At 33.7% G+C, this 18,270-nt stretch overlaps 1 protein-coding gene across 5 annotated transcripts in view; it reads right to left on the bottom strand.

Annotated features, from left to right (window-relative positions):
- Window positions 1–1,185: 1,185 nt before the first annotated feature.
- The window catches only part of glsa (glutaminase a), a 34,793-nt gene continuing 17,708 nt past the window's right edge, over window positions 1,186–18,270 (bottom strand). The window contains exons 6-18 of one of the 5 annotated variants that reach the window (XM_056447670.1): window positions 17,874–18,037; window positions 17,709–17,767; window positions 13,995–14,027; window positions 13,859–13,917; window positions 13,461–13,527; window positions 13,332–13,382; window positions 11,042–11,218; window positions 10,807–10,938; window positions 9,977–10,069; window positions 4,137–4,198; window positions 3,969–4,045; window positions 3,762–3,825; window positions 1,186–1,898 (exon numbers count right to left, since the gene is read on the bottom strand). In XM_056447670.1, coding sequence (XP_056303645.1) covers window positions 1,745–1,898; window positions 3,762–3,825; window positions 3,969–4,045; window positions 4,137–4,198; window positions 9,977–10,069; window positions 10,807–10,938; window positions 11,042–11,218; window positions 13,332–13,382; window positions 13,461–13,527; window positions 13,859–13,917; window positions 13,995–14,027; window positions 17,709–17,767; window positions 17,874–18,037 — 1,192 coding nt within the window. In that variant the 3' untranslated portion in view covers window positions 1,186–1,744. Of the gene's footprint in view, window positions 1,899–3,761; window positions 3,826–3,968; window positions 4,046–4,136; window positions 4,199–7,276; window positions 7,936–9,976; window positions 10,070–10,806; window positions 10,939–11,041; window positions 11,219–13,331; window positions 13,383–13,460; window positions 13,528–13,858; window positions 13,918–13,994; window positions 14,028–14,767; window positions 15,599–17,708; window positions 17,768–17,873; window positions 18,038–18,270 lie in introns of those variants that run through there. The other 4 variants (XM_056447671.1, XM_056447675.1, XM_056447674.1 and 1 more) reach the window with 4 other exon arrangements.

Raw genomic sequence — 18,270 nt, forward strand, 5'->3', positions numbered from 1 at the left:
TATTAAATATGAAAAACAGCGTTTTCGTGCTGTTTTTTTGCGAATATTTGTAAACATGGATCGTTTTAAAAAACGTTGTCGTCTAAATGTGAAACGTATAAAAATCTTAAAAGGAAAAACTTTTGTCGATGTAATGCAAGCGTAGCCAGTTACAATAATTTGTCCTAAACACTAAAGCTACATAAACAAACTGAAAGTCCAAACGTTATTAAATACAAAAAGCAGTGGGAATTCTTTTAATATCCGTCTACTTAAATATATTATCAAATTATAACATTGTGATCTCAATCGTAAAGGTGTCACACATAGGAAACTCTTGTAGTATGATGAGCAGGAATGTACGAATATATTTTACATTTCATTAGCACATTACAACAACTTTTAATAGGAATCAAATACAGAAATTAAATCTATTTCAATGAAAAGGAATGTGAGACTATGGCCCTTACAATGCCTTTAAGCAATTTCCACAACACTTTATAGCAATGGTCTCAAACTCAATTCCTGGAGGGCCGCAGCTCTGCATAGATTAGCTCCAACCACCTCCAATTCACACCTGCTTAGTTGGATCAGCTGTGTTAGATTAGGGTTGGAGCAAAACTGTGCAGAGCTGCGGCCCTCCAGGAATTGAGTTTGAGATTTATGCTTTACGTACATAGAAACTTTAATTATTCACTTAAAATATGTAACAAATACAGCACATTCCTGTACTACAGTAATCAGGCAGCTATGAAAATGGACCTTCTAGTTCTTTAAAGAGAATTTGGTAACAAGTTTGATTTTGTTAACATTGGCCAAGTAAACCGTCATCAGATCCTGTATTTTATACCAGTATACTTAACTAATATTAAACATTTTAATAACATATTGCAAAGCAGATCAAGGTATCAAATTGAGCAATTTCTTGGAGTACAATGAACATGCAAGTGCGAAAACGGTTCTTTTGGTTGCAATAAATAATACTTTAACAGCATTTGTTAATCTCGGCTATACTTTACTACATTTCTGTAAAGTCAGACATTTATACCATACATATTGTTGAACAATCAGGAAATTAACACTGTATATGAATTAATATCAACCTAGTTTAACAAATGCTGTTAAATGTAATTATTAGTGACACCTAACTTTTGTTAACAAATTGAAAACTGATAAAATGAAATTGAAAAAAATAAATAAACGTTTTTTTCAAATTTCATTTGAAGTAAGCAAAGTTGAATAAATATAATAAAATCAAAAGTGCAATAATTTTTGACAATCAAAGAACAGCGTCATCATTTGTAGCATAATCACAAGATGCTATACAATCAAAAATAAAAAGGCATAAATTACTACCGTTCCTCAGAACTATCGACTAAAATGCACGATAAAGAAAACAAATGTAATAAATATAAAAATAAATCCAAACACTTCCCACCCAACGTTTCCCGCACGCATCAAGCTGCCCGTTCTTAAATATCAGTTTGACATCATTTTGCTTCTATGACTGTAAGTGAACTATATATATACACGTTTTATATATAGTGTATGAAGTTTAAATTGTATGTTCACGTGAAGATACTGCTAAATAAGACTTGTATGAGGCTACATTCCTCCGAGTGTACGATAAAACTAGGATACACATCACGCGCACACACAAACACCACAAAACAGGGTAAAAGTGGCCAAACACGTCCTTTTTTTTAGCATTTTGTACGTTTTCTTTGTATAAATGCATACCTCAGACACACACGACAGAGCATCTCTACAACATCCCGTCAAGGTTTTTCTCTGCAGTCTCTTTTTCGCTGTCGGCGCTGCTCTCCTTCGGGCTGTAGGTGTTGTGATAGTCCTGCAGGATTGTTACCACATCGTGATGGCCAAAATGAATGGCTTCGTCCATCGGAGTGTTTCCCCACCTGTTTGAGGAAAAAATATGACGTTTAAAAGGCACAGCACCTGGGGTTAGCATTTGTAAGCCTTTTAGCACACTGATAGAATATTTTTAACATGCTCACTCGAATTACTACTAATCTTGTAACACGTTTAACATATTACTAACACATTTTAGCAAGTTGCTAACATGATTTAACATTTCTAGCATGTTTCCATGTGAATTAGCACATTGGTGATGTGATCAAACATGTTTTTAGCATAATTCTAACATGATTTAACACAATACTGACACATTTTAGCATGTTGCTAACATAATTTAACATCACAAGCATGTTGTTTGTGAATTAGCACTTTGATGATGTGATAAAACATGTTGCTGGCATGATTCTAATATGATTTAACACATTACTAACACATTTTAGCATGTTGCTAACATGATTTAACATTTCTAGCATGTTTCCATGTGAATTAGCACATTGGTGATGTGATCAAACATGTTTTTAGCATAATTCTAACATGATTTAACACAATACTGACACATTTTAGCATGTTGCTAACATAATTTAACATCACAAGCATGTTGTTTGTGAATTAGCACTTTGATGATGTGATAAAACATGTTGCTGGCATGATTCTAATATGATTTAACACATTACTAACACATTTTAGCATGTTGCTAACATGATTTAACATTTCTAGCATGTTTCCATGTGAATTAGCACATTGATGATGTGATCAAATATGTTTTAATTTAACATTGCGAGCTTTTTTCTACATGAATTAGCACATCATGTGGTATATATTTGGTATAACAGGTTGCATGTTTGTTACGTGATTTCTCTCTATGCTAGCTAGTTTTCTAACATTATTTAATACATTTTAATGTTGCTGACATGTTTATCATAAACTACTGCTAGCATATTTTAACATGTACAATTCATTCCTTAGCATGTTTCTTACATAATTTAGCACTTTGCTAACATATTTCTAAAATGAATTTACACAATGCAAATGCTTTGATATGTTTGAAGCATGTTTTAACCTATTGTTAGCATGCATCACATGTAGCATGTGAATTAGCACATCAATAATGTGACATAACATGCTGCTTCCATGTTTTAAATACAATTTCAGTCTTTGCTAGCATGTTTCAGCATTTTCTAACACACTAGTTAACAAATTTAAAATGTTTGTAGTATCATTTACAACCCTATACATGTTTTAACACATTGCTAGCCTGTTTGGGAATTTGCACATCAAAAGTATGGAATACACTTTTGCAAGCATGTTTCTAACATGTATGAACTCTTTGTTAGTTTACTAACACACCAATTAAAACATTTTAACATGTTGGTAGAATGTTTTAAAATGAACTACTGCTAATGTAATATGTATAACACATTGCTAACACATTTTAGCATGTTTCTAATATAATGTAAAGCTTTGCTAACCAGTTACTAAGATATTTCTAACATGAATTATCACGCTGCAAACATTTAACATGCCTGTAGCATGATTTAACACTCATTGCATGTTTTACCACATTGCTAGCATGTTTCAATGTGAATGAACACACTGATAATGTGGTATAACATGTTGCTAGCTTGTTTTTAACATGATTTCCCTTTCCATTTTTTATCATTTCTAACATTACTTAACATATTTTAATGCTTTAACATGATTAAACACATTATCACCATGATGTAAATAGTTTAAACATGTTTATATGTTCTCTGTTTTTTGCTAGCTAGCTAGTCAGATTTTTTAAAGTACCATTGCTGCAAAGGTTATATAAAATTTTTGTGACCCACTTTCTACACTTTGGTAAAAGCAGGTATGCAGCAAAACACAAAGATCTGCATTGTTGCAGTATTTGACATTCATACCTGTCCTTGGGCACTGGATTCACTTTACAGGCCTCTAGCAGAAAACGCACAACCTCAGCATGGCCTGAAACCCACAGAAGAAGCACATTAGCATTATTGCCAAACATCGCACAGAGAAATGAGGTCAGTCACAGGAAACAAACACAAAGTCTTGGGGCTTAAAAAAAACATGATAAAAACAAATAGAGAAGTTCCTAGTAATTTAACCTTCAGCAGCAGCTACATGAAGAGCCGTTCGAGAGTCGTAATCTCTTTGCTCCATATCCATCGATGACAAGGCAAACCTACATGCAAAGAAAAAAAACAAAATGTGTGAAGAGACGCTCAAAATTAAGCATTTAATGCAAAACTTTGCAGAAAATTCAAGAAAGTGACCTTCTCAAAGCAGATACGTCCCCTGTGTAGGCTGCAAAAAGCAGGTTGATGACAGACTTGACCTGAAAAGAAAGAACACACAAAAAAAAAAAATGTGGAACATTCGTGACATTAGCATAAAGGCATCAAATTTGCAGCAATTTTCGCCAAAGGACCCCAAAACCTATTGGGTGAGTTTTAGGCTGTGGAAAAATGACATCAAAGTTGAATTTCAAAACAAAATGGACGCAAACAACCTGAAACATCAGAAGCATAACCAAGACAAGACAAAAAACAAAAAAAAAACACGCACACAAAAAACATAGGCCAATAATAAAACTAATAAAACAAAACAGACAAAATGAAAGAAACTAAATAAAATGGGACAAAAACAAACCAACAAATGAAATGGGCCACGAACAAAACTAATAAAACAAACAAAACCAAGACAAAATAAAAAAGATAAAAAAAACAAAAAACAATGCAGATCAAAAATAAAACCACTCAAACAAAACAAGACTAAATTAACAAAACAAAAGTATAAAGCTACAAAAATAAAACTGATAAATAAAACTAATAAAACTAAATAAGACAGACAAAAATAATAATAATGGAACAATTGAAACTAACAAAATAGGACACTAATAAAGCAAACAAAGTTAAAACAGAAAACAAACAAACAAAAAAAAAACAAACAAACCAACCAGCACAAGCAAAACTAACAAAATCAAACAAACAGGACACGATAAATGTTACTAATTGAATGAAAGAAATGAAACAAGAAAAACAAAACAGGACAAAAGAAACTAACAAAACAAATGAAACAGGACACAAGCAAAACTGACACAATTAACAAACAAAATGGGACAAGTATAAAAAAAAGAAACTAATGAAACTACCAAAACAAGACACACAAAACAGGACACAAAATATAGTCAAAACAATTTAACACGACAGAAATGAAACAATCAAAACACAGGCAAAATGAAGACAAATGGAAAATGACAAAAACAAAGCAAAACTGACACATTCTTCACAGTTCTTCACAATGTTTTAATAATTAGTCATATACAACCAACAGACACATTAAGTAAAAGAAACTATGTGTTTATCAATCATTTATTAAAACAGTAAACAACTGTATGTAACATAATGAATGCATTTAGCAAAGTTATACATTTATTTTGCAGAAACATTACATAAGGGCAATGAAAATGTTCTGTGCTTTAAATAAATGCCATAACAGTCACTTGCAAGACATTCTTAATAAAATAACAATAATAAATTCAAGTTGTCAGTTGATGGTAGAAAAAACAACCAAAAAATTCACTTTTAATTACATTCCTGAATCTCAAGAGGCACAGTTAAAGTTTCAGAAATAATTTCCTTAATGGACAATGTAATGAAAACCTTTCAGGTATCAGTAAACAGCTACAGTAGATATTTAATCCAGGAGAACACTGGATAACAGACATTTCAAAAGCAGTTTTGGCATCAAGACTAACTTGCATTGTGAAACCATTAGTTACACAATCTCTCCTCTCTGCTCAGAGTCAACCATCTGCACTAAAAGTAACATTAACCACTCGTTTGGTTTGAGCAATATCTGTTTTCTTATGTATGATTTCTTTGTGCAAAGTAAACAATTAGACTGATTTATAAAGTTATACTTTATACAGACTACAACTTTACCTGTTCACATTTAACAATTCTGTCATAAAACACACTGCATTTAAACACCAAATACTGCCTGAAATAAGTTAACAGAACATACATTTACAAGACATTTAAACATCACAAACAGAATTTACAAATAAAACATCAAATAAAAGTAACAGTAACTGTTCAGAACAATTTTCCGAAGGTCTTTGTGGTTTTCTATAAACGTTTTTTATATCTTATAACATCTGTAATTCAAACAGGATTCCAGAACACTCAAGCAGCCCTAACAAACTCTGTTTTGCTGTCAGTTAGGTTCAAGTTCAAATTGTTTACTTACAAACTAGATATTTATTCAAATTAATCTAGGAAAGTAAATAAACAATCATTTAAATTAGTATCCGCTTGTTAAGTAGTAAGTTGTTAAGTTTCCGGGGTCCAAGCGGTCACTCATTTGAATTGAGAAAATATTTGTTCATGACCACTTTTTATTCATATCACACACATTAAAGTGAATTTTATATGAAATCATGGTGCGCATAACAGTCTCTGGACTTGCTGGATCATAGACGCCAATATTTGTACAATTTATACAAAATTTATCACTTTCTGGCCATTGGTTATTGTCTGTCTGTCTGTCTGTGTGTGTGTGTGTGTATGTATATATATATATATATATATATATATATATATATATATATACATATATACATGTATATATATATATATATATATATATATATATATATATATATATATATATATATATATATATATATACATATATATATATATATATATATATATATATATATATATATATATATATATATATATATACACACATACATACATACATACATACATACATACATACATAGTTAACGTCAGAATTATTAGCCCCCCTTTTATATTTCCCAAATAATCTTTAACAGAGCAAGGACATTTTCACAGTATATCTGATAATATGTTTTTCTTCTGGACAAAGTCTTTCTTTTAGCTAGAACTCTTGCACTTGGACCCGAAAGCTGCTTCGCTTGACATCACACTTAACAAGCGGATTGGGGAAAATTAAATAAAACTAAATATACCACCTCTGTCTTAACACAATATTTCACAGTTTTTACTCAATAAAATATTACTGTATTGTTACCCAGATACTGATATTTCATATCATAATTTGGTCCTTGCTGATTCCCCCAATTTCAACATCAAATTAGATTGCACAATTATAACAAAATTGCAGCTTTAAAGGGGCTTTGGCAGATAGTGTACATTTCAGGTAAAAACCAACAAAGCTTCTTAAAAACAAACACAAAATAAGTAAATAAAACAAAGCACAAAAACACACTAGAGATGCACCGAAATTTAAACAATTAAGTGATAAATATTATTTTGATAACTTTTAATTTGAGTGTTGACTATGAATACATTTGAGTAATTATTTGAATTATATTAAATAAACAAACAAAAGATAACAGTTTCAGCATTTAGGACAAATTCATTAAAAAGTCAGATATATTAATTCATCTATACACAAAAAAAGCAAACAAACAACTCTATAAAAGTTGGCCAAGTGCATCTCCAATTAAAACTTTCAGCTCAGATATTTTTTATTTTTGGTGCAACACTAAACAAAGCATTAAAAAACTCACAAATTAAAAAAAAAACAACGTCAATACACAAAGAAATCAAACAAACAACAACAACAACACTAAACAAAAACAAATGAAACCAAAGTAAAATAAAAAACAAAGCAAATCAAAACATGCTAACAAAATTAATTTATAAAGAAAACACAAAGTAAACTAAACTAAAAACCTAAACAAAACAAGCCAATGATAAACAAAACTGAACTAAAAACAAGAATAAAAAACACCCCACCCCCAAAAAAAAAACAAAAAACAAAAGATAAATGATAATTAAAAACACAAAAACAAAACAAACAAAAAAAAACAAGTGAAAAACACCTCTTCAAACCCAAAGATTGGTGGAAGAAAAAGAGCAGACACTGTTGACTGTCCTAGTTCCTCTCCATCCTATAGACTACAGTGGTGGAAGTGTCCGCATCTGTTTCGGGACAAACTTTTTTCCACACTTTGTCAGTGAGCGCGAGTTCCTGCTGAAGGCTCGCATAGTCCAGCGGTTCAAGACTCTGCTGCTGCGGTTCAACCAATATGGACACGGATAGATTATCAGATTAGATCATGTCATCATGGCATTTCCTGCTTTGATTAGTACGGGTGGCGAAGAAAGAAGAAAACACTGAAACGCTGGAAACTTAAGCAAGCCAGCCAATCAGAACAGAGCCGTTTAGGTGTTATTTGGTAGCAAAGAAGCAGAACAATCAAATTTAACCCAAATCAAGGCACACTGGTGGTAGATTACTGTGTTTAAAAGCAGAAAGGATGCTGGTCCTCCAGAAGAGGGCAAATAATGAAGAATGCAGGACTAGAAATGAGAACTGGCTGAGAGAAGTAAAAAAGACTGCAGGACAGGTTGCCAGCACACATATATTACACACGCGCTTTGACAATATGTCAATTTACAGGATTATTTGCATCTATCAAAATCTATTTTTTATATTTTATTAAATTCAATTTTAGCTGTTTTTCCATTTTGTTAAAAAATTCAAATAAATAAAAAATAAGAACATTTATTTAAAATGGGTACAAAATTAGAATATAATTTTAAAAACTACTTTATGTGTGGAGCCTTTTGGGTGAGTAAAACTAAAAGCTATCAATATATTGTATAGAAACAATGCATATACAAGTGCTCAACATATACGAGTACACCCCATTTTGAAAATGAATACTTTTATCCATTTATATCTCAGAGAATATAGGTAATTTATTTTGGTGCATTTAAACAAAACAGATTTATTAAACAGATATATTTTTTTAAATAATATTTTAGTCACAGAACATCTTTAGAAATAAAAAGACAATACATCTAAATTCATGCAAAATTTCAACAAAAAATTATAGATTTTTAGTTTTCTCTTGAATTTTGCTCTTTTAACTTTTTTTTTATTTAATATTTTTCTCTAACATAAATGTGGATGTATTTATTTTGGCCCGTTATCGTAAGTTATTTTGTTAGATAAGCTCCAGATTTGTCTGCAGTACTGACTAATCTAATGTATATGCACAAATGTAATATTGCATAGCTTCCTTTAGAAAATATAAATTTAAATGAGAGATTTGCGAGGGGTGTATATCTTATATATGTTGAGCACTGTATATATATATATGTGTGTGTGTGTGTGTGTGTGTGTGTGTGTGTGTGTGTGTGTGTGTGTGTGTGTGTGTGTGTGTATAGCAGATTAAAATTAGAGATCCAATTTCGAAGTCACTGCTTATAATCCAATTTAAAAAGTTCCTAATAGAAATACAAGCACAAAAAAAGCATACTTCATGAGTTACTTATTCTTATAGTCATTCAAAGCAAGAGCCTGTACTTTTCCAAGTAGCTTTTTTTAGGAGTGTTTCTTGCTTCTACAATCACTGCTGTTCTCTAATTTTGATCAATGTGGCATTATTCGTGTGTGTGTTTGTTCGTTTTCTACAAAAACATTAGATACATTTGTGGCAGTTACATTAAGGCTGGTTTATACTTCTGCGTCGAGTGATTGCCGTGACCCATGGCGCAAGCCTTGCGAATAGTTGTGCATTTATACTTCTGCATGCTTTTTTGTGCAGCTGTGCAATAACACTTCCGAAACGCTAGCTGGCGGTGAGGTTATGTTCCTCTGTGTTGAGTTTCTTCATGGGTGTTTTATATTTTCTGAACGCTACCTTAATGTACAAGTAGCTCAAACTCGCTCATTGTGAGATGGGAATCAGTGGATGTGCAACAACTATTAATCATAAGGTAAACCCAAAACAAAAGTTTCCATCTGGAGCTCCTTCACAGAACTTGAAACTTCTCACTCCAACGGGCTCGCAGCTCTCCTTCGCACCACCCTCACTAGCCAGCGCTACCAAACCAACCAATCACAGAGCTTGCGCTATGCGTCATTGCGACGTGTAGTTACATTTTTTAGAGAGGTGCATCAGCGCCAGCCACGACGAGAGGTATGCGACCATGCAAAGGCTGCGCTGGACCATATATGTGCGCTTGATGCAGAAGTATAAATCCGCCTTAAGTTTGCATTAGCTGCATGTTGTCTGAGTTAAAAGAATGAATCTGTCACTCACCCGTTGGTCTCCGCCTTCTCTGCGTGGATCCAGTTTCTTGGCAAAGTGGCGCAAGTTATCATAGTTGTGGAAATTAAACAGTTGGACCAGATCCTGAAAAAGAAAAGAACGGTAGACTCAATGTAGTAAAAGCGCAACCAAGAAATTTCAATAAAACTATTACCAAAACAACAACAACAACCACAAAACATTGTCAGAATGCATTATGCTGTTGTTATTTTAAAAAACAAATGAATCATTCACAAATATTAACTTTAAAGGTGACCTGTTATGCAAAAAGCACTTTTATAAGGGGTTTAAACACAGCAGTGTGTGAATATATCCAGCCTCTAATGGTAAACATTAATAAGCTTATTAAGTTTTTTATAATCACACTTGATAAAAACTGCAGAAGCACTTTGATTGACATTCTCCCTTTGTACGTGTCATAAGAGGGGGAAAGCCCCGCCCATTAGTGACAATCTCTCCCTTATTAGCATAGGAAGTTACTCTTGTTTTTGAATCTGCCACTATGCTGACACAAAGGCATTTGTAGCTCCGCCCTCTATTTAAAAAGGCACAATCTCAATTAAATTTAAAGCGACAGTCACCTAAATGGCACAAATAGGATCAAAGCCTAAAAGGGTCAGTTTTAAACCGTTATAAAACATTATTTGTGTGGTATTTTCAGCTGAAACTTCACATACACAATCTAGGGACATCAGAGACTTATTTTACATATTGTAAAAAAGGGCATAATAGGTCCTCTTTGAAGTGTATTTAAATGAATATTTTATAGATTTTTTAAATAGATCAAACAATTAACCAGCTGAGATGATATAGATTCATACCGTGCAAAACTGGATTCCCCTCACGCTGTTGCCCAGTTTGTCAAGAGGTGGAGACCAGCACATGATTCCCATCACGTTGGGCACGACCAGCAGGATGCCTCCAGAAACACCTGATTTAGCCGGCAGACCAACCTACCAACAATAAAACAACATTGTGTTTCAAATTGCAGATGTGTTTGCTTTCCTTAGAATATTAAATACATTAAATATTTCCACGGGTGCATGCAAAACGTACATGGAAAGCGAACTGTCCGGAGAAGTCGTACATGCCGCAGGAGTGCATGAGGCTCAGAGTGTTTCGTACAGCCTCGGGGTTCACCACTCGCTCGCCTGTGATTGGACAGAAGCCGCCGTTCGCCAGAGTTGCTGCCATTACACTGGCACTTTCACAGGTCACCTCAATGGAACACAGCTAAACAGACAAAGACGATCATTTTTAAACATTCACATTTGAATGTGGCATCCAAATGTCAAATTTTGCAAAACAAAGCACCAAAACAAAGATGCACATAGCCCAACAGGACCACGCCCCTTTTTGATTTCTGAACTATCCTTACTAGACACGCCCCTTTAATGCTGATTGGCTGCAAGTGTGATTTTGGCATTGATCCAACACAGATTCCAAATAATTGCATCGTGCACCTTAAATTCGTAAGTATTTTACACCAAACGCTGTCAGTTTCAGATGTAAAAAATAACCATTAATGAATCTTGGGTGTTTTCCATTTATTAATAATATCCAGTGCATTATGGGACTTTAAGGCCCTGTCCACATGAACACAGGTAATTTCAAAATCCAATTTTTTTTTTCTATGCTGTTTTGCTGCTTGTCCACACTAAAATGGAGTATCCTGTGACTAAAACCGCAACTTTCTGAAAACTCTGGCCAGAGTGTCGTTTTCTGAAACCACAGTGTGGTCGTGTATCAGAATCAGAAAGAGCTTTATTGCCAGGTAAGTTCACACATACGAGGAATTTGTTTTCGTGACAGAGCTTCTACAGTGCAACAGAATTACAGAGACAGGACAAAAAAACAGATAATAAATATATTTAAAAAAACAGAAGTAAGTAGTGAATGCAAATATAAAAATTTACAAGTGTATGTAGAGCTATATTACTATATATAACTTTATATGTGGTGCTGTTATGTGCAAATTGGCATACAGACACTACAAATGGAGTTTTCGCTTCATGACATCAGCATGTGCTTTGTTTTCTCCTTTCTGATTGGCCAACACAGCTAGGTTCACAACAAACGCAGAACACACAAATTTCGCACATTTGCAGAAAACATGTTGCGTATTCCTTATTGTTGGCACCGTTAAACCGTAATTCACCTTTGTTCTTGCGCTTGTTGTCTTATATGCAGTTTGCTTGAGAAAATATTTGGTGTGAACCCTGCATTAACGGCTTTTATCATCAACTGTTGGTTCGGTATACCCTTAACAAAGCATTTTTATGTAGACAGAGATTTAAAAAAAATAAATAAAAGCAAGGAAAACTGTGTTTCTGTGAACTAAAGGCTGGATTATACTTTTGTATTGAGCATTTACCGTGACCTACGTGCATGCCTTGCATGTAGCTTTGCATTTATACTTGTGTGTAGTGTTTGTGCTGCTCTGCAATAACCCTTCCTAAACGCTAGCTGGCAGTAGTTTTTATACTCCTCTCTGTCGTGTTTCTTTGTGGGTGTTTTGTTTTTTCGGAATGTTACCAGCAGACGTGCAACAACTTTAATCATAAGGTAAACGCAAAACAAAAGTTTCCATCTGGAGCTCCTCAGTGGGACTTGACACTTGTAAACACTTTCTCCATGGAATTCGTTGCTCTCCGCCCACATTCGGCACAGCTACCCAGCCGACCAATCGCAGAGCTTGCGATATGCATTGTTGTGACGTGTAGTTACATTTTTTGAGAGGTGCGCATCAGCGGCGGTGTCAGCCACGGCGAGGTCTATGTGACAGCGCAAAGGCTGCACCGCACCATACATGTGCGCTTGATGCAGAAATATAAATCAGCCTTAAGTGTTTTATTAATGCAGCCTTAATCTAACTTCTGACTTCATTAAGTGACTTTTATTGACATTTTTTTAAGTATATTATATATATCTATATTTATATTAGTATATATTTTACACATTTTCTTTTAGTAATGATACATTGTCTGTGTTGGTCATTTAAATTACGATAAAAAAATCAGGTAATTAGCTGCTAGTATTTTTCCTGTTGGTTTACAGATTTATTTCCCATGCACTATTTCCTAAACAATATATTAATTCAAACATGCTAGTAATAAAGAAATATCCCTTTGCTACTCGGAAGTTAAATCTTTGACATCTAAAGTGCGGGAACAAAATGCAGAAAATGTTAATTAACAGGCATTTCTTATGTTTAAAGTGATTGTTTATTGTTAATACCTATTCATAATGTATTATTATTGCTATTTATATATGGTCTCATAAAAAAAATTACAAGATTCATATTTCCAACAAGTGTGAAAAAAATGGTTATTTAACTATAACTAACCTGGAAGTAAAGGTCCAGGATGGAGATCATGTCGGTGCCCTCTGGGAAACACTGCATACATGTAGGCAAAAAATTATGTTTTAGTAGATTTTTAATGGTCTTTAATTGGTATAAAATGTTTAAACATACCTTCTTCTCCTTCAAGTAGTATCCAATGGCAAAGTTTCTGTCTCCAGACAATCGCTCTGACTGAAATCTACCAAGAAAAAAAAAATTCAGGACAATTCGGTTTCAAATGCGTTTTCACAAGGAATGTCTAAAACTAAGTTGATACAACTTTCTTGAAATTTGATACGGAGTTGCATTTAAAATTGATATTAAATCGTTTAAGCATCACTACCTGTAAAATTTGACCACTAATGTATTTTCAATTTCAGATCATTCCAGTTAAATTAAAGTAAATTTTTGTTGCTGATTGTATACTTAAATAGGCTTTGGATAAGTTTAAATAATTAAGCACTTTTGTCACCATAGTATTGTGATTAATATGAAAAAATAAACATAAAAATGTAGAAAAAAAAACTTACGTAGCATTGCTGAAACCAACATATTCATTTCCTGCCAACTTCTTCATGAAATTCATCACCTAAAGCAAAACACTTGATTAAACATTGAACGTTTTACAGAAAATATCTTGACATAAATACATTTTATTATACTTACATAGTCAAACTTCTCAGCGTTGCTTACACCCTGCTGAAAGTCAAAAATAAGTTGCATGAATGTCTTGTTGTATTGTGACAACTAAATATTTTTAGGTTAACATAAGTTTCTTTATGCATTGCCATTTAATTAATAAAAAAAATCTACAAATTTAGACACACATTGTAAGCACAGAAATTCTATGAATTTGATGGGCAATTGTAATAAAATCAGTTCTCTACAACTTAAGAGGCATTAAAAATGAAGAATGGAAAAATTAAATGAGGATTCTGACTCAACTAGACTTGAGTAAACTGATTCAAAGAAATAAAAAGGCAAACAGTATTATTGTTGGGGGAAATCACAAATATAAGTTGTTAAAGGGGGTGTGAAAATAAATCAGACAAAACTAAAAGACTACAAAAATTGTCAAGCCATATGAACTGTGTGCTGTCTGTAAGTTTGTTTTAGTAGATTTCTAGAGAAACTACAGTGAGACATTGTCCATCTCAAGTTATGCACTGATTTAACTCTCAAAAATAAGTTTTCCACATTGAAGAAATGTTTAAAAGCATTGCATCTTATTAAATAATTGAATTGTTACATTAAAAAACACCAAAAAAATAAGACAATCACAAAAAACAAAATAAAAATTGATCCTGTTCCCACAGTAATTAAGCAGAATGGCATTAGATTTCCTGTCAAAGCAAATGAATTGTGCTAATGTAGCTTAGCATTAGCGGCGTTTGAAATTTGTTCAATGAGGAAAAACAAATAAATGAAAGGGAAATTACCAACGTCATTGACCTGTTGGGAGGGTCAAAATTTCCCACAGTTCCTAATGCTGTAAAATACGCAACAACAATAAAACCACAAAAATCCTTCACACAGACATCACACATCACCACCCCGACAGGCCTGAGCAAAGTGTGCATCATGCAGTGCATTTATCTTAAAAAAAAGTCTAGTTACAAAAGCTTTTCTTGTTATAAATGTGCTTAAACATTTATTTATACTGTCATGATGGAAAGGTAAACAAAGCCCTGTGCAAATAGCATATTTAAAGCTCAAGTTTTAGCAAGCATGCTAACTACAGATTGTGAAACGTGTCAACATTGTGCAGCTAACATTTTTAACATGTTTTAGCAAGGATGATAGGATTGTAAAAGTGGCAAATATGTAAGGAAAATAAATCACTTTGAGGCAAATATTCTAATTAATGCTTTTAGCAAGCATGCTAACTACAGACTGACAAAATTATAACATTGTAAGGTAAAGAAAGCCCTGTGCAGCTAGCTATTTTAACAGATTGTGAAAATGACAACAACGAAGGTAAAGAATTCTCTGTGCGTCTAATAGTTTTGACAAATGTTTTACCAAGGATGCTAACTGAGCCAACTAAAGCTAATGAAGCTATTGATATAAGTTTGAACACAGATGCTAAATTACAGATTACAACAAAATGTGATATGTAGCATATTTAATTTTTAATACAGATGCTACCAACAAAAAATTATGTACACAAACACCAGTGAAGCTAAAGTTAACACATATGCTAACTACAGATTGTAAACATTACAACAATGTGATGTACCCTGCTGAAAAAAACAGCTTAAACCAGCCTAGGCTGGTTGGCTGGTTTTAGCTGGTTGACCTGCCTGGTTTTAGAAGGGTTTTGGCCATTTCCAGGCTGGTTTCCAGCCATTTTCAGCCGGGTCTTAGCTGGTCAGGCTAGAAAATGACCAGCTAAAACCAGCTTGACCAGCCTAGCCAGGCTGGGAGCCCAGCCAAAACCAGCTATGTCTAGCTTAAACCAGGCTGGTCAAGCTGGTTTTAGCTGGTCATTTTCCAGCCTGACCAGCTAAGACCAGGCTGGAAATGGCTGGAAACCAGCCTGGAAAGGGCCAAAACCCCTCTAAAACCAGGCAGGTCAACCAGCTAAAACCAGCCAACCAGCCTAGGCTGGTTGAAGCTGGATTTTTCAGCAGGGAAGAAGCCCGTATGGCTAGCATATTTAAGTTAACACGAATGCTAACTACAGAAAAGGTTTTTAAAAATCAAACACTAGTCAAGCTAATGTTTTTGATATACGTTAACACAGATGCTAACTACAGATTGTAAAAATTACAACTATGTGGTATGAAGAAGCCTGTACAGCTAGCATTTTTAAGATTTAACACAGATGCTAACTACAAAATGTCAAAATGATAACAGTGTAAGTTAAACAAAGCCTCGTGAAGCTATTTTTTGTGTGAAGCTAATATGTTTTTGGTTCTAATATGTTTTAACATGGATGCTAGCGTTGCAAAGAACAAAGCAACAATGGCGTTTGCAGTTAGCATTTAACGTAGGATGCTTTAACGAGGATGCTAACTAGAGTTTGTCAAAATCAAAGTAAGTTGAGGCCTGTCATTAATATAGATCCTAACTACAGATTGTGGAAACAACAACAATGCCATGTAAAAAGAGCACTGTGCAGCTAGCATATTTAATGTAAGCTTTAGTAAGGGTGCTAAGTACAAGTGATTGAAATTGTAACAAAGTGAGATAAATGAAGCCCTATGCTGCTAATATTTTAGCACAGATGCTAACTACAGCTTGTGGAAATGACATGATAGGATAAAAGCACTGTGCAGCTAGCATTTTTATTCGCTAAATACAGATTATTAAAATTATAACAAAGTAAGTTAAACAAAGCCTTGTGCAGCTGATATGTTTTAACATGGATGCGAGCCTGCAGTTTGCATTTAATGTATGCTTTAACAAGGATGCTAACTATAGTTATCAAAATCATAAAGTAAGTTAAGCCCCATAAAGTAAGTAAGTTAAGATTTTAGTACGTATTTTAGCACAAATGGAAACTACAGTTTTTGTAAAGTGATAAAACAAAGCCCTGTGCTGCTAGCTTTTTCAATGTAAGATTTAACAAGGATGCTACATACAGAATGTCAAGATTATAATAAAGTGATGTAAACAAAGCCCTGTGCAGCTAATATTTTTACACACATTTTAGCATAGATGCTAACTACAGATTGTAGAAACGATAACAATGACAGGTTAAAAAGCCCTGTGCAGCTAGCATTTTTATTTGCTATTACTTTGCTACAAATCATAAAGATTATAACAAACCAAGGTAAACAAAGTCTTGTGCAGCTAATTTGGTTGACACGTTTTAGCATTACAGATTGTGGAAATTACAATGCGAGATAAAAGCGCTGCGTAGCTAGCATTTTTAATTTACATTAAAGCATAGATGCTAACTTCAGATTGTCAAAATAAGAACAAAGTGAGGTAAACAAAGCCATTTGCAGCTAACATTTTGACACACATTTTAGCTTATATGCTAACAACAGATTTGAGGCAAACAAAACTAAATCTATCTTGAACATTAACTTGTTTTAGTCTAGATGCTAAACTACCCTAAACTCTTTTTCTCGCATGTTTGCTCTTTTCCCTTTATCTACCCCATCCCACTTCAGCTTCCCTCTTCAATATAATCCTTTCAACGTGATTATTCATAACCTTAATCTGACGAGAGAGGGGAAGTAATCAGATTAAACCCATTCGTCCTTGTGATCCGTTCTCACGTCAAATATTCACAAACATATCAAGCCAAAAACACTTGGTAAGGCACTTTTAGGTTATTGTTTTGAACTTAGCACACTGTGTAGGAAGCACAGCTAAAGGCCACAGTTTTAATCACAAATAAAAATGGACTAAAATAATGCGATTTACCTTGAGTAGGGAGGTACAAACTATGGCGCCAGCGTTTACCATGGGATTGTGGGGTTTATCTGGAAAAATAGACGAATCAATCAATCAACAAAGATGATTCTGAGTGAATGAAGCCCAGATATATGCAATGTAAATTTCGAAAACATCCATCAAATCAATCCTCACCATCTTCATTAAGGAAGAGTTTGTTGAAACGAAGACCGCTGGGTTCCTTTCCTATAAAGCGATGGACGTATTCGGTGCCGTGATCGTGAACCGAAATTGCGTATTTTAGCGGTTTCACACACGACTGCAGACAAAACGGAACTTTAGTGTCGCCTGCAGTGTATCTGAAACATAAAAGGTCAGGTTTTAATTTAAACTAGCAAATAAATCAAGTTATGCTTACCTACACCAGATATTTCGTTCAGTTTCGAAACAATTAAAGATTAATCCTCTTTTATTGGCATTCCTAAAGATGCGAATGAAACTTATGCGCAAAACTGAAATATCGCATAAAACATTTGCGAATAAACCATCCAGTGAGTCAAAGAGAACAAAATCGTCACTTCCTGATAAAGCG

Source organism: Danio aesculapii, chromosome 22, assembly GCF_903798145.1.
Source record: "Danio aesculapii chromosome 22, fDanAes4.1, whole genome shotgun sequence".
Classification (NCBI taxonomy): Eukaryota; Metazoa; Chordata; class Actinopteri; order Cypriniformes; family Danionidae; genus Danio; species Danio aesculapii.